Source organism: Acyrthosiphon pisum, chromosome X (assembly GCF_005508785.2).
Source record: "Acyrthosiphon pisum isolate AL4f chromosome X, pea_aphid_22Mar2018_4r6ur, whole genome shotgun sequence".
NCBI lineage: Eukaryota > Metazoa > Arthropoda > Insecta > Hemiptera > Aphididae > Acyrthosiphon > Acyrthosiphon pisum.
This window is the reverse complement of record NC_042493.1, coordinates 123,922,728-123,939,087: the sequence shown is the minus strand read 5'-3', so window position 1 is coordinate 123,939,087 and position 16,360 is coordinate 123,922,728. Positions and strand designations below refer to the sequence as shown.

Sequence of the window (16,360 nt, the reverse complement as noted above, 5' to 3'; positions counted from 1 at the left end):
CAGCACCTCCCGAAAAAAAATCCTGGCTACGCTACTGATATAGGCTCGTACTCTACGTTCCTGTTTTCTGTTTACCTAAGCAAATTCGCCGAGTGCGACATAAATGACGAGTCAGTAAACTGCGAATTGTATTTTCCTCGCATTACTGTTACTTATCGGTAAACCACATGCGTGATGCCCAATAATGATAGCGAAATAACATAGTATTTTCTGAATTTTTTTATTTTAGACTAAAACTCGATGTAAGAAGAAAACAATTTGGAAAATAAATAATTTTTGATAATAAACAATTAATTTAAAACTGTTTTATTCAATGCTATGATTTTTTTTTTTTAAATTAATATTTATAGTCATATTATTTTGCGTTCTTATTTTAAGCTTTTTTCGGGACATTGCCCTAACTTATAAATTAAGGTGGAATGTTTTTTTTATACAAATTTTAAATTCAAATGTTGAATAAATAAAATTGAATATTATATCTCATACAAAAAATTACTAATTTAATCCAAAACATTAGTTTTATGTGTCGTAATTCAAAAATGTTTGAAGACTTCATATCAGGTTCTATGCGGAGTGATGAATGTATTGCTTTTACAGTTATTTGTGGTTTGTTTTTTTTGTCTGTCATTACCTTTAGGGGCACTACAAATGGTTTGATTTTCAATTCAACTTTTTTTTCTTGTATTATGGTGAATCTAGTTGGTATATTATGGTATACAAGTTCAAAATTTCGGTATTTTTCAAAAGAGTTAGAAACATAAAAAATACAATTAAAGAAAACTGACATTTTTTATGCAAAACCGATTTTGTTTTTTGGTATAACTTCAAACAAAAATATCTGTAGATAAATGCAATTTTCAGTGAATGTACCTATACATTACAATTTAATATGCACCATACAATTTTCAAAATATTTTGAAACTTTTTGAGCAATACATTATATTATTATATATTATTATCATATTATATAGGTATATCTGCATAAGAAAATTTAGACTTTATAAGTTTTATTTTAATTACTAAACATTTTTTTGTCATGTCAAAAGTCTTTAAAATGTAATGTAAAATGTTCAGAAGTTTTTTTTTGGTGGAGATTAAAAAAATAGTTAATCTTTGAAATCCAATATTATTTATTATCAGCGTATGAAGTTGGAATTTTTACACAATTCGTGAAAATCTTGAAAATAAGTAAATTATTTTGAGTTGGAAATTCAATTAAATCTAATAATTTAAAATATAATACAAGATTCGACATTGAGTTTTCTTATCATTAACAAAAAACTAAGTTCGTTAAAACTTAAATAAAATTAGAATGAGCGTTTGAAATGTTAACGACATTGGATATCCTTTTGTTAATTAACAATTTCTCATTGAACGATAATCTTATTTCGTCGTAATGCAAAAACAAAACATGTCTTGATATTACGTCAACCTAACAGGTACTTGGCATTTTCACTAAACGATTATTTTATAATTTTCCATAATTAATAAGGTTTTTAAAATATTTTTATTAACTTTATTAAAGTTATTGACAACAAAAAACTTTTTTCTGGGGCAAAAACTTATAAAACTGCAATATTCCTCATAAGTTATGACAAAAGCAGTTAAAAAATATTAACGATTTAAATAGTCATTTTTTTTTTTATAAGCATTTTTAGTTCAACCAAAACAGAATTCACCAAACGAAAATTATGCAAACTTTTTTTGTATTTAATATATTGTTTTACCTGAGGATAAACAGAGTAAAGGATGATCTATCATAAGTATTTCATACAGTAACCAAAAAAATCTTAAATAATATACCTAGTGTTCGAAGTATGAGAAATATTTCATGAAATATTTCAATGTTTTGTGAAATATTGGATTTTTATTAATTATTTCATTTTTATTTTTTAAATATTATTTTGTTTTATATTTTTATCATATATAAATTATAATTATAATTTATATTATTTCATGTGAATCGTTAGCAAGAAAACTATGATCTTTATAATATATACCTAAGTACTGGTTTCCTTTTACTGTTTATTTTTAATATTTATTACGTTTTTTGTTTTATATAATTATAATATATGTTAACATTAATAAGAAACAATGATCTTCATAACATAACATGTATGATAAACGTTATACCCAAGCGTTTTTTTTTATATTTATATTCCATTTTTATATTTTTATTTTTATTATGTTTTTTTTATATACAATTATACAAATACATGTTATAAGGATTCTCGATTAAGAAAACTCTGATCTGATTTTTAACATATGTACATCTATTCCTTATTTATTTTACATTTTTACATCAAATAATAGGTAGGTACAGCAAAAAAATACAATATTATATTACCTATTATACATTAAAACTAAGAAAAAAATGTGTGTCAATGACTAATGAGGTATTTAATTTATTTAGATTATTTATTTAATGTTTTACAAGACAAAACTACAAAAATAATGATAATTGAAATATTTCACACATTTTGAAATATTTCATGAAATATTTCATTTTTTTAAATTTCATGAAATTTTCAAACACTAAATACACCTAGAAGCACAGTTTTTTTTTTTATATAATATTATATATTAAATTTCAAATATTTCAGACATTTAAACGAAGAATAACGATTTTTGTATTTTGTTGTAATTTAAACATATTTTTTCTGGATACTTAACATGTTTTAAATGGATCACTGTAACGGATGGCGTTCAATTTGAATTAATTGATTTAGGTAATATTATCATTGTATAAGGTAACCCGTCATAACCGCGAATCTAAAAAAGCGACCCCACCTAGCGTGACTGTATACTACATATAAATCATAAAAATATTGTTTATCTAAAGCATCCGATGTCTAATAATATTATTAATTAAAATGTAGGTACGAATAAAATTCAAATCAGTTTCACAGTGCCAATACAAAAGAAACATTATTAAATTTCTAAAATTACAACTGAGGCGGTGCCTAACTATAGCACACCCCCGAATCCACCACTGGAGCTGGAGATTGTTCAGCTTTTACTCACGGTTCCTGCTTGTGGTAAGTAATAATTAAATACTCGACAATTTAAAATAAACTGTACAATATTTTATTGAAACAAGTAATGTCTAGGGACTACGTGAGACAAACTATGTACAGAACCATGTCGAGAAAACGGCGAATGAAAAAGATAAGTTTTACGCATCGTATGTCGCGTGTTTAACCGGGGGGGGAAAAATTGTACGTACATACAAACAATGGCGGACGGTAAACGGGGGTGAGTTTGCTGGTCCATCAAAGTGATCGCCCGGCTGGTGGAGAAAGCGTGAGACCGGTCCGATCCATTAAAAAATTAAATAGGTAGGTATGTCAGCGACATTCAGGTTTTGAAACAAATCGCGCATCCGTCCTCCACCCAGCTTTGTTCTGTGAGGTAAAAATGTCTCAATGGTCCGCCGCCGCCGAAGTCTACACACCACACCAGTTGACTCGACCAGTTTAAGAAATGCTTACGTCACAGACATGCGCATCACGAGTTGGCATACGGCATACCTATTTCATACGAAGAGTCCGAGTGAAAAATGATTCAGCAGACCGTCAAGATAACACAATAATAATATAAACCGTTTATAAGATCTACACCTAATAATGATATGCAAAATATGAATATCAAATTTACTTTGGGTCATGGTTCAAAGTAATGCATTATATTATATTTTCTAAAAAATGTAAAAATCACAATATAATTCGTTTTTAATAATTAACGAGGGTTGAAGTTGGCAACGATCGGGACAGACTGTTAACGTTTAACAGTGTGACACTGTCTAGCACATTGCGACACTGTCTAGCACACTGCGACACTGTCTAGCACACTGCGACACTTTGGATGACGTGTTCCTGAATGTGCGGCCGTATGAGTTTGGTGATGTAGTTGAAGTCTCCGTAATATATTTTATTATTCGGTACTCTTCAAAATCAAAGTGCGTGGTATGTAAAGTTTGATATTTTGTGACTTGTGTATCCACCCAATCGGCACTTTCAAGTATACCTATGCAATAATAGTCGTTATAGCCTGCATTGTCTTTTATCAACATTCAGTTACAAATGTCAAGGTCACAAACTCGTAAAGGTAATTTATAATTTTGAACGTGTAATGAAAAACATTGTATTGAACAAATAATAGTTCTTAATACTTAAATTTATAGCTACCTACATCAGTTAATTGTGCATTTGTTTCAGAATAATCTCTAATCAAGTACACATCTAATACCATTTTTGTCACCGAGTTGTGTTGAATTAAACAGCAATAAACTATAGGTAAGGTAATCATTTAAATCAACTATACTGAATCCAAGAAAATTTGAATAACACAATTATTAAAATTGTATAGAAAAAAAAATAACAATCATTGAAAATGTCAAATATTATAAGTGAAAAATTATAATTTATAACTATGGTTATAATATTGCATTTTCACAGAATATTATATTAAATTAAGGAAAACTGCATAATAAAAAAAGATATATATAACTATTTTCTCAGCCTAATAATTAGGTATTATTATATTTTTGTTTATTCAGAGAATTACAACTGCATCCAAAAATATTTAATATTATATGGGTATGTAATTAATAGTATTCTAATAATTAATTTAGTTATAATGATTCAGTGAACTAAATAGGTTAAATTCAAATTGTAATGTATATAGTTTGGTTTTGTTATTAATAACAGTTCCTATTAAAATAAAATATAAGTACTTACTGGTTATATTTGAACACATAAATTTATTTAAAACTGTAAGATCTTAATTAAATTATTAAGTATATTTGTTAGTTTTGAAAAAGTTTTGTATAATTTATTATATTGTAATGGCAAAATGTAAATAAAAAATACTCAAATGATACTAATATATAATTAATGACCTAAATACTATTTTAAAATTAAAAATTTTAAATATAAAAACCGTTCGTTCAAATGTATTCTATTCGTAATATTCTAATAATATACTCGTATGAGTAGGTAATTAATACTATTCTAATAATTGATTTGGTTAAACCATTATTTATATTTATTGTAACTTCTTAGTCTCTTAAGAATGTACCTAGCATTCATTGGAAATATATTACTGGTATTTATCTTCTATTTTAATAGTTGTCTTACATCTTACTAACTTAAACTTGGTAATACTCAATAAATATAGATAACAATTTAAAAGACTATATTTGAATTACAGATATGGATGAAAAATCAATGCAACATTTACCATGTGAAGGTAATAAATGCGAATCAATCGCATTTCAAAATAGCTCACTCGCGTTAGAAATACTTAGAGTCCTGCAATCTCTACGAAAGTACGTAGTGGCTTAATTTAGTGGCTAGCAAAATTAAAATTAAACAAAATATGTTTGTTTTTAGAGATGAATTGTTATGTGATCTAAAGATGGAAACAGATGACGGTAGAATTGTTTATGGACACAAAGTAGTTTTAGCATCAGCCAGTCCATATTTCATGGCTATGTTCACTAACTTTAGCGAAAAGAATAAAGAACACATTTATATGAGATCTGTAGATTATACCTCTTTGGAACTCATAATAAATTATTTTTACACCGGAAAAATAATTGTCAATGAAGAAAATGCATTGGTATGATACATTATATATTATATTTGATTTCTTATATATTTTTATAAAATTAATTTAAATTTATTGTTGTTGATTTCTCAAGGTTTTGTTAGTAACTGCAAATTTCTTGTCAATAGACTATATAAAAGATATATGTAGTGAATTTTTGGTAACGCAATTGAATCCGTCCAATTGTATTGAAACGAAACGATTTGCTGACCTATACAACTTTAGTGAATTGAAAGCATGTTCTAAGGCATATATTAAAACACAGTTTCCGTATGATTTACATAAAATAATTGTCTTGTTCAATTACTAAATTGTATACCTACTTACATATTAATTATTATTTTCAGAGAAGTGGTTAAATATGATGATTTTTTCCGTTTATCCCATGAAGAATTAATTGAAATAATTTCCAGTAATGACCTTAATGCTCCATTGGAACAAAATGTAAGCAAATTAAAACTACACATTTTTATATTTTATTATTTTGAGCTGAATATGGTTTACTTTACTATGAGTATAAGTATTATATAATTTATATTATGACTGCTTAAATATGAATTACGTTTTACACAATTTCAATTATTACATTGGTGGTTGTTCCATGTATGGGTAGTTGATAAACCCAAATAATCATATTATAATACGCATAATATATCAAATGTCTAAAGGGGTTATATATTTTTATGTATATGTTTCTTTCAATAAATTATGGTATTTAGACCTTAACTATTAAATTACAAATAATAAGACTTAATATGATTCAACTACCAATAATTTTAATACTTAAACATATAGGATATACAACATAGCATGCAATAAAAAAAAGAAGTCAAAATCCCTACAAGACACCCTATGATAAACCGATAACTTATAAGTATTAGTTATTAGGTTCAGCTATGCAAATTTAATAGTATTGAGCAAAAAAAAAAAAAAATTGAAGCATTGATCATATATTACTACATTTTGATATGTATTAATTAAATTGTATTTATGTGTTACAGGTATTTCAAAGTGTTATAAATTGGGTACAACATGATTTGGATACTAGAAAACAATATTTCAAAAATGCAATGGCCCATGTAAGATTGCCATTAATACAGACAGAATATCTTTTAAATAATGTAGTTGGACATCCTCTTTTTGAAATAAGTCCTGAATGTATGTTTTTCCATAAATAACAATTTTATTTTAAATTTAGTATTATTTTAAAATTATAATATTTTTAGGTAAAAATTATGTAAATTATGCTTTACGTTTCAATCTTAACAAGACTATCCAAAAAATCATCCTACCACATAAAATTTGTTGTACACGTAGGTCTGGCAACTTAGACAAAGTATGTTTGTGTATTGATTAATTTATCTTTATAATTATATCATACATTTATTTATTTTAGATTATTCTTATGCTACGTTGGGATGAAAAAAATACTTATATAAACTGGTATGACCCATCTACCAACCATTGGAACATCACGTCAAAAATCAGTGAAAACCATGGAACTGGTAGTGCCTTGTTAATAAAAGATCAATTTGTTGTCATAGTACAACCTTATGGCAGAACAAGTGAAATTATTGATTTATATTCACCAGAACCTTGTTGGATACCAATACCTCGCATGAAAATTAATCGACGTAATTTTGGAGTTGGCTTAATAAATCACTGTGTATATATCGTAAGTTATACCAAACTGATTATTTTCCATGATGTATTGTTAAAGATATTAATTTGTGGGTGTAATACTTTTTCACACAGATTGGTGACAATAGTAAAAATCTTATCATTAAATTTTAAAAAAAGTGGGTTAGTGGATGTCACACTGATGCACAGTAGGTTACAAGTGTGTCACTGTGGTGGATTTCACTCCCTACCTCCCAAAGTACCAACAATATTAAATTTCCTATTGAAAAGATGCTGTTGAAGACAATTTAAGTAATTGTACTGTACTAAAAAGTGATGACAAACACAAATAAATATAAATAACAAAAAAAAAAAAAATCACACATAATTGTAAAATCAATACATTGATCGCTCTGCTGAAAATCTAATAATTGTTTGGTTTGTTTTTCATTTCCTGTTTTTTTATTACCTTGAAGCCATTATTATGAATACCTATCACATGTATGTAGTAGGCACTTAATAGTTTTGTATATTATAGTTCTTTTGTGGTAGTTTATAATATTAGCACTTTTCCAAACTAAATTTATGAAATAACTATTGGTGCTACTAGGGGGAGTTTAAAATGCGCACCCCCTAAATATAAAAGATATAATCTATTGTATTTTGATTATTTTGAAGCAAAAATTGTCTATAAACACAAAAATGTAAAGGCTGCACCATACTGTATATTGAGGAATATAATAAGAGGATACTTCACTATTATGTTCCAACATTTCTGGCTATGACTACTAATAGGCAATAGCCAACCATAATTCAGTGAAATTTCAGTGAAATTGTGTTGTTCAAAAAACTGTTATGGTGTTTTTTTATAAAAATTAAATATTTCAATGTTTATTCAATAACTAATAATATTAAACAAATAATAAGATTTATAGAACCTATATTATTTAAAAAGAAAAAAGAAAATACAAGAAATTGACAATCTAGATTTTCCAGCTTTATTCTATTCTACATCTAGTTTAAATCAGCCAGAGTTAAAAAATCCTTAATAAAAACTGAAATAACTGAATAAAAATAATTATAATGGCATTATTGGTTTGGGCAATTAAAAAAGGAGAGATGGACCACGTTATCCTAAAGTCTGAATTAGCAGTATTTAAAAAACTATAATTTACTGTAGAGAAAAATCATGTTAAAATAGTTGTGATAATTGTATTTCTCAATCTGTTACTGTTTCACTCATATTAAAATCTAGTACATAAACCATGACAGGAAGATTTACAGATGAAATAACTTTTCTTTTAATCAATTTTTTGGATTAATTTTTATATGATACTAGCTGATCCCGTGCACCTCGTCGCCCATTAAAAATACCTACTCCATATGTATTTTACAGATTATATTAATCTCTAAACGTTAATTAACATAATCAAAAAGGGATTATTATTCCGAAAGGGATCCATTATTCCGATGGCCACGCTTGGGTGTGTGCTGTAATTAATATCGGCATCATAGTGTAGTGCACAAAGGTTCAATTCGGTGGTTCGTCTGGATCGAGCACCCATTACTCGCATGGTCCCCAATCTTGCTTCTCGGTGCTCGGCTGTCTCAGATGAGCGGACCCGTGACTGACATTCACGGTTTGTCCTCACTCTGGTTTCTCTTTGCTCGTCTGTCCCGGATTCTCGGTTTGTCCTCGGGCCCGGGACCGTCGTTCTCGGTCGGTACTCATCCTGGCTTCTCTTTGCTCGTCTGTTTCCGCGGCTCGTGTTTCCCGCTTCTTGTGTGCTAGAACTGCGGGACTATTTATCGATCGTTTGTTGTTGGGCATAATAAATTAACTAATAATAGTAGAAATTCTTATAATAGTTGCAATTGAATTCGGTTATAAATATGAATCGTTGGGCACTATAATAAATAACAAACATTTTAAACCATTGGCAACCAATAATTATTATTATTATAGCTTTGAAACCCACGGTAACTATTTAAAAACAAAAAGGTCCATAAGTTTCAAAATATTATATAATTGTTTGCCATGGGTAGATGGACACACCCGTACTATATCTGATCCTGTGCAATTCGTTGCCCATTAAAGACCTATAATTATAAACAACACTCATGGTAACCTTGGTAACCATAGTAACCATGGATCATGGTAACCTTAATAACCATGAAATCTTGGTAACCTTAGTAACCATGGCAACCTTGGTAACCATAGTAACCATGGATCATGGTAACCTTAATAACCATGAAATCTTGGTAACCTTAGTAACCATGGCAACCTTGGTAACCATGGTAACATGGACACACAGACACACTGACATACATTCATTTTTATATATATAGAAGATAATAATATAATATATAGTCTTTTGCACTACACGTTTAATATGAAAAAATATTTTTATTTTTTACTACTGAAAATAAAAAAAAAGGTGGGTAAGTGGATGTCGATCTGCTGTACAGTAAGTTACAAGTAGGTCACTTTATAATGGATAGTATTAAATTTGAATTCAATGATATAATATCACTGTATAAGAAAAACGATTCTGAGCGGAGATGGTATGTCATATACTTATCTATGGCATTAAAAAAAAAATTGATCCATAATAAATTCCAAATCAATCATATCACAATATCCCTTAGGTACTTATAACCTGCTATAAATTAACTACAAATCGTAGTACTATCATAGATATAAAATAGTATACTTTAGAAGTTTCAAGTACCCACAAATAATATTCAATCACAACAAAATAACTAAAATAGTAATTTCGTCCAAATTTAAAATTAAAATGACTATAAACATATACTGTGCTCATGTATTTTTTAGATTTTTTGGTAACAGAATTAACTACTTACGTGGAATCTTGTTTTAAATTTTCAATCCTTAGATATAAAAGTTGAACTATTATACATTTTTAACTACAAAATAATTATTTAATTTTATATTTGATACATTTTGACAAAATTCAATCTTTAAATGCTTATAAAAAAAAATTGTGCCTATGTATTTTTAATATTATTTAACTGCTATTGTAACAATATATCAGGAGCCTTGTGTTAAATTTTTACACTTTTTTACCCAATAAATAAAATTGTATTCATATTTATAGAAAATAAACTAAAAAAATTGAAAATTGACAATGTCCGTAAACAGCTTAAAAATAGTCAAATTATTTTCAAAATTTTATCGTGTATAGAAAATGCTATTTTGGAAAAATTTAACTTTTGACCCCCCTAAAGTACCAACTAGATTCACTTTCCTATCAGAAAAGATACTGTTGAAGTAAATCCAAGCAGTTTTACTGTCCTAAAAGGTGATGGCAGACACAAAAATAAAAATAAAAATAAAATAAAATTACAAAAAAATAAATAAAAAATAATAAAAAAAATTTTAAAAAACACACATCGTTGTAAAATCAATACATTCATCGTTTCACTCAGAATCTAAAATTAAAAATATCAAATTTGTAAATTGATTATAAAAACATTTTTAAAGGTAAAAACATTGATATAAGTCAAGTAGTTTATTTTTAAGAGTATTTTAAAATATCAATATTTTTTTTGGGTAAATTTATTTAGAACGTAATATTTTTTTCACAATTTTTGTCATATGCGTTAAGTATACCATAATTTTTTTTTTTTTTTGTCACATCTTCCTCTTACACCTTGTATATACAGTGTTAAGGGTCAGGGGTCTGGGAATTCTTTACATTTTGTGCACCCCCAAAAATATAGGTCTAGTTGTGCCTATGGAAATAAAGTTAATGGAGAGGAAGATTGGATAATACTTTCAATTTTTGAATACTTGAATTATAATCATATCATGACATCTACCAAATTCCAGATTATGAATATTGGAAACAAAAATTATCCATGGAATAATTTGATTACAATATAGATTAGGTACCTATAAAATGTAAAAAAAAAAATAGAGAATTGGGTGTTCACCCCAACCCCCCCCCCTCTAATCCACCAACCAACCACTGATTATTTTATATTATTAATATAACATGGTTATTATTTTAAAATTCCAGGTTGGCGGACATGATAGTGATTCTAATTCTATAGTTAATGGTGTGATGGCTTTCGATATCAGTGTTCAAAATTGGCAAAGGGTTGCTAGTATGTCCAGTAAGAGAAGTTATCCTGGTGTCTGTGTACTCAATAATATCTTATACGCGGTAAATAGATATTTAATTCATTATTAATTCAATTTACAATACATTACATTTATTTCAATTATATAGGTAGGAGGTTATGTTTATTCATCAGAGATCATATATTTGAAATCTGTCGAATGTTATGATCCCAGTCTTGGCACATGGAAACATGTTGCAGAAATGTCCAAAGGTCGCTGTGATGTTAGTATAGGAGTTATAGACGGTATTATATATGCTATTGGTGGATATAATGAATTAGGATATTGTAAGTCTGTAGAGGCCTATAGACCAAGTGATGGCTTTTGGACTCGTATGGCTGATTTACATATGGAACGAATGAATCCTGGTAAGTTATTAAACATTTTTTAGAAGAAAATATTTTTAAAAAAGTTTTTAATTTAAATTCCCCTTATAATGTAGAAGTAGTCACATTGCATGGTTTAATATATGTTATGGCTGGAAGACCATTTAAAACACATAACGATTCTGTAGAAATCTACAACCCCAAGACCAACACATGGAAACTAATGGAGTCCTGTATAAAGGGTAAAAGTGTCTTTAGTAGTGCAGTAGTAATTGATAGGCCACCACATTTTTAAACGAACGAACAATTTTTAACCTAAATTGGTATTTATAATACAATTTTATTATGTATATAGCTTATGATAATATGTTTTTTGTTGTTCTATGCATTTTTAAGTTGGAGGTTGAACTGTAGGTATTTATCATTTGTGTAAATCTATAGGTAAAAATGTCTGCGATAAAATTATCCAAAATCAAAAATGTCCATTGTAAACTCTGCTTGCCAAAGTTGTTTAAATAAAAAATACGATAAATATACAGATTAAATAGATAATTATTATATACATACCTAACTAAAAATGTATGAATCATAATTTAAAAAATCGATAACTTATATTCGTAAATGATGATAAAAAATAGATACCTAACATATTTTGGTACTGGTTTGTTATAGCTCCGCCACAACAAAAATAAAGAACGAAACTAAATACCACAATAATTTATCGATAATTATAATATCAGCTGTCGAATAGGTACCATAGTGGAAGTGCTTAAAATAATTTTATTGATATTAATGCCAAGCCAGTCCTGTTTGACACCTATACATTTTTATATCTATATGGATAAAGTATGTTTAACCACTAAATTATCACACTTATTATTTATAAATAGTACATTCCACCTGTAAGTGGATTATGATTATCCATTCAATTTGGCATACAGGATGGTTTATTTAATCCACTAAAATCAATTCAAAGATTGTAAACTAATATAGGAAAGTATATTGTCTTTAAATAGGTTTTTTTTTTAATGTATGATTTATTTGAAAAATGAATTCACATAATCAAGCATAATATGGACTTCAATGTTAATTATAAAAAAATATCAATTATGAAATGCAGTACATATAATACTATAGGCAGCATAAATCATTAAGCATTGGTGGTCAGTATAATATAATATATTGTATTTTATTTACTATATATGTTTGTGTACCTACAATGCACCTATTTGAATAATATAAATCCAAAAACATAATTGTGTTTACATTAAGCAATATACAATTGTAAAAATAGCATAGCTTATTAAATGTAGATTGTAATATCCAGTTTTTGTAAAAAATTTGTCAATTTGTTTTGTTCATGAAAACTATTTATTAATTTGATGTATAATAACTACCTACTAATGTATAATGGATTTAAAAATTGAATATTTGTTTTTTGGTTATACCTAATTTATTATAATTAAAATGTTGATACAAATGTATTATGAATAGAAAAAATGTTTATTAAAATAATTTTATTGTTATTAATTTATTCCAAATGTATCTGTAATTACAATTGAGCTGGTACTCAAAATCGCTTCTGAAGTGAGATAGCTCAGTTTTTCCTCAAGTTTCCTGCTTATCGTAAATAATAATTAATAATCAATAATTTACAATATTTGTTATTGCATGTCAAATATAACTTTTTAAGTTGGAAATAAGTATGAATCTACATATAATATAATTAGAAACAATTTTATATAGTCATTATTAAAATCAAGAAAAATGTATTGTACTTTAACAAATTTTTGAAAAGGTAGGTATTTTATTTTCACTATCCAAATATAAATATGTTACTCTCTGTTACAGACTATAATTTTATTATATTGCTATTTTATTATTATTTTTACAATTTTTTATCAAAGGAGTTTAATTTGGAAGAGTATATGCGATGGTTACATACCTACTATGAGATGTTTCTATATTATATTGGATTACATATAGTTTGAATCAATTAAATCCTTTTGATGTCATATAAATTATTGATTAAACAATGTATATATTATATATCTTATAAATATAGAATTTAAAAAACATATACCTAATTTGTCTAAGATAAGATTATTACTCCATAACGTAAAACCTGGTTTTATTATTTATTTAAAACTATTTAAGATAATTAGAATTAGGTACTTAGTACCTACTACCAGTGGTAAATTCTCCAAGCATGCTCAACATGTGTTGCATGCTTAACAATGTCATCTATTTTTGTTATACTTTTCTGTATTTATCTTTATCGTAACATTTACTGACAGCATGCGATAACTGTGTACGCAAGCTATAGGACGCTTATGAAATACCGGTTAGTCCGAGACCTTTAGCCGTGGTACTAACCACCCAAGGCATGTGCAGTTGGTTGCGCTTTGTCAATGAATTTTATAATATAATTAAAATTAAAGTAGTTAAATTAAAGTCTTATTTATAAATTGAATAGAACTATGATACATTATGATAAATGAGCATGTCCATACATCGGAGTTAGCATTCGCCACTGCCTACTACCTACATTAATTTAAGTTACCTGATTCAAATTATAAAATCTTAAAAAATTATCGAATGATAAATGAGCTAAATATGTTTAAATATTAACTTACCTGGTGACTATTGCAAATTTACCTTTGTATATTAATTGAAACTTTTTGAAATTGAGTTTTTAAAATTGTGATGAATAGTATTAGTATAATCATCAAAAATGTGTCATATTCTACAAAATATAATGAAAACAATATTGGATTTTAAATATATATTTAAATATTAAATTATAATCATATTTAGGCATGGACAAATAATATTACATACTGTTTAACTGTTATGAGACTTAAAATTGTTCATTGTATCTAAATGTAATTCAAAATAGGTTAAATAATTTAAAGTATTCCCGGTACATATTATACTAAAAATGTGTATAATACAACAGCTATAATTGATAAGTATATTAATGTGAGATAATTGATATTTTGTAGTTATGTTTTAAATAATTAAATATATCCAGATAGATGTATAGTAAATTTTAAAATTTTGACAAGTAATAAAACTAAGCGCCGAAGAGTGAAGGAGGAACTAGAATTGTTATATTATGATGTTGAAGACAATGAATCTCCTAATTCATCAACAGAAATATTATTTATATTGGTATATATGCATACATTAGTATTATTTAATAAGGATGATTATTATTATAAAAATTATGAATTTTTTTTTTTTTAAATTATGATAGGTATATTAAATTAATTGTATACTGTTACTTGATTTTCTTCACCGACGGAGTTTACATGAACCCAGTTTACATGTATTTCCCCCCCACCCCCGGCCAAATAATTCTCCTATAGTAGCAAATTCTGTAAACGATCTAACAAAATCTAACAAATTCCTAGGAATTTTTCGTTACCTATTCAAACTATAGTCCAAGTATATTGTGCCGGTACCAACTCGATGGACATGTCGTGTTTATCTGACCGAATTTGCAGTCAAGCGGTCTACTACTGTTGGAATTATGTAAACATAACGCCCTATATAATCTAGTGTATAAGTAATATATTCACACTGTAGTTCAGCAGACGCTGACTGTAAATGTTTATAATACTACAGCATAATATAGGGGAGACTGGCTTAATATGACATACCACTTTTTAATTTTAAAAAAAAATTAAGAAATAATGTTAGTTAACACATGAAACTTGAGCAGCATATTTGTATTTATATTATACACATATTTCTGAAGTCTAATTGTATATTTAATACAAACAAATAATTTTAATTCACTTTTTTTAAATGACATACACTATATTTGTATAAGCAACCACTGTATACTGGGCAATAGAAATAAATTAAAATATTTTTTTCAATTTTTATAGTTTAATCAATTTTTTTATTATAAATAGCAACACTTAAGAAATATATTTTAATATAATTAATATAATAATAAACACTGCTATGTAATTTTGCCGGATATCATACGAGTTTTTTTCAAAGTTTTTATGGCCAAAGTATTATAATAAGCTTATTGATAAAATAATTTTAGTATAGCTAGCCTTTTTATGTTCAACTTCGAATAAAAAAATTGAAGGAACATAAAGTTTTATATTTTAAAATTAATTTTTAAAAATGATTTTAAAAAAAGTTGATAAGACAAAAAACACATTTTTGCTATCAAATTCTCTGATAAGGTCAAAACCTGTGGTCACTGTAAACAATTGTATGTAGGAGGTTATTTGTCACGTATATAATGCGGATTCGGTTCGTAAAAATCAATAATTCTAATCAAAACATCAATGTGTCATATTACCCTAATATGTCATATATTAAGCCAGTCTCCCCTAGGTATGTCTTGTGTAGTGTAACCGGATACAGGTACATATTTAGTCGTTGATTTATATTACGCACAGGCCGCCCGCAGAAATTTTTCTTGTGGGGAGGGGGCCAGCCAAAAAATAATACACTTACCATAAGGTCTGTTTTTATATCACATGGTAAAAAATTGTTACAATTTTGTGGCACCTTATCAGTTATCAGTCCTCCTTATCGCCCTCCAAGACTGCTATATAAAATGCAAATAAATGCAATAAAATGGTATACAAATTAGGTATTATCTAAATGATCGGGGGGGGGGGGGGGG

The 16,360-nt window shown here is 27.2% G+C and overlaps 1 protein-coding gene and 1 long non-coding RNA gene across 2 annotated transcripts; both read left to right on the top strand.

Moving 5' to 3' along the window:
- The first annotated feature begins 2,791 nt into the window (after positions 1–2,791).
- Positions 2,792–4,301, top strand: LOC115033388. Its single transcript, XR_003838718.1, has 3 exons — positions 2,792–3,038; positions 3,111–4,107; positions 4,218–4,301. It is a non-coding gene; the product is annotated as an uncharacterized LOC115033388 (long non-coding RNA).
- Positions 4,302–5,221: 920 nt separating this feature from the next.
- Positions 5,222–13,090, top strand: LOC103308211 (kelch-like protein 2). Its single transcript, XM_029492775.1, has 9 exons — positions 5,222–5,329; positions 5,394–5,880; positions 5,958–6,054; positions 6,612–6,768; positions 6,837–6,946; positions 7,007–7,285; positions 11,274–11,420; positions 11,487–11,745; positions 11,820–13,090. Exons 4-9 carry the CDS (start codon positions 6,681–6,683, stop codon positions 11,996–11,998), a joined length of 1,062 nt encoding a protein of 353 aa, XP_029348635.1. The 5' UTR covers positions 5,222–5,329; positions 5,394–5,880; positions 5,958–6,054; positions 6,612–6,680; the 3' UTR covers positions 11,999–13,090.
- The last annotated feature ends 3,270 nt before the right edge of the window (positions 13,091–16,360 follow it).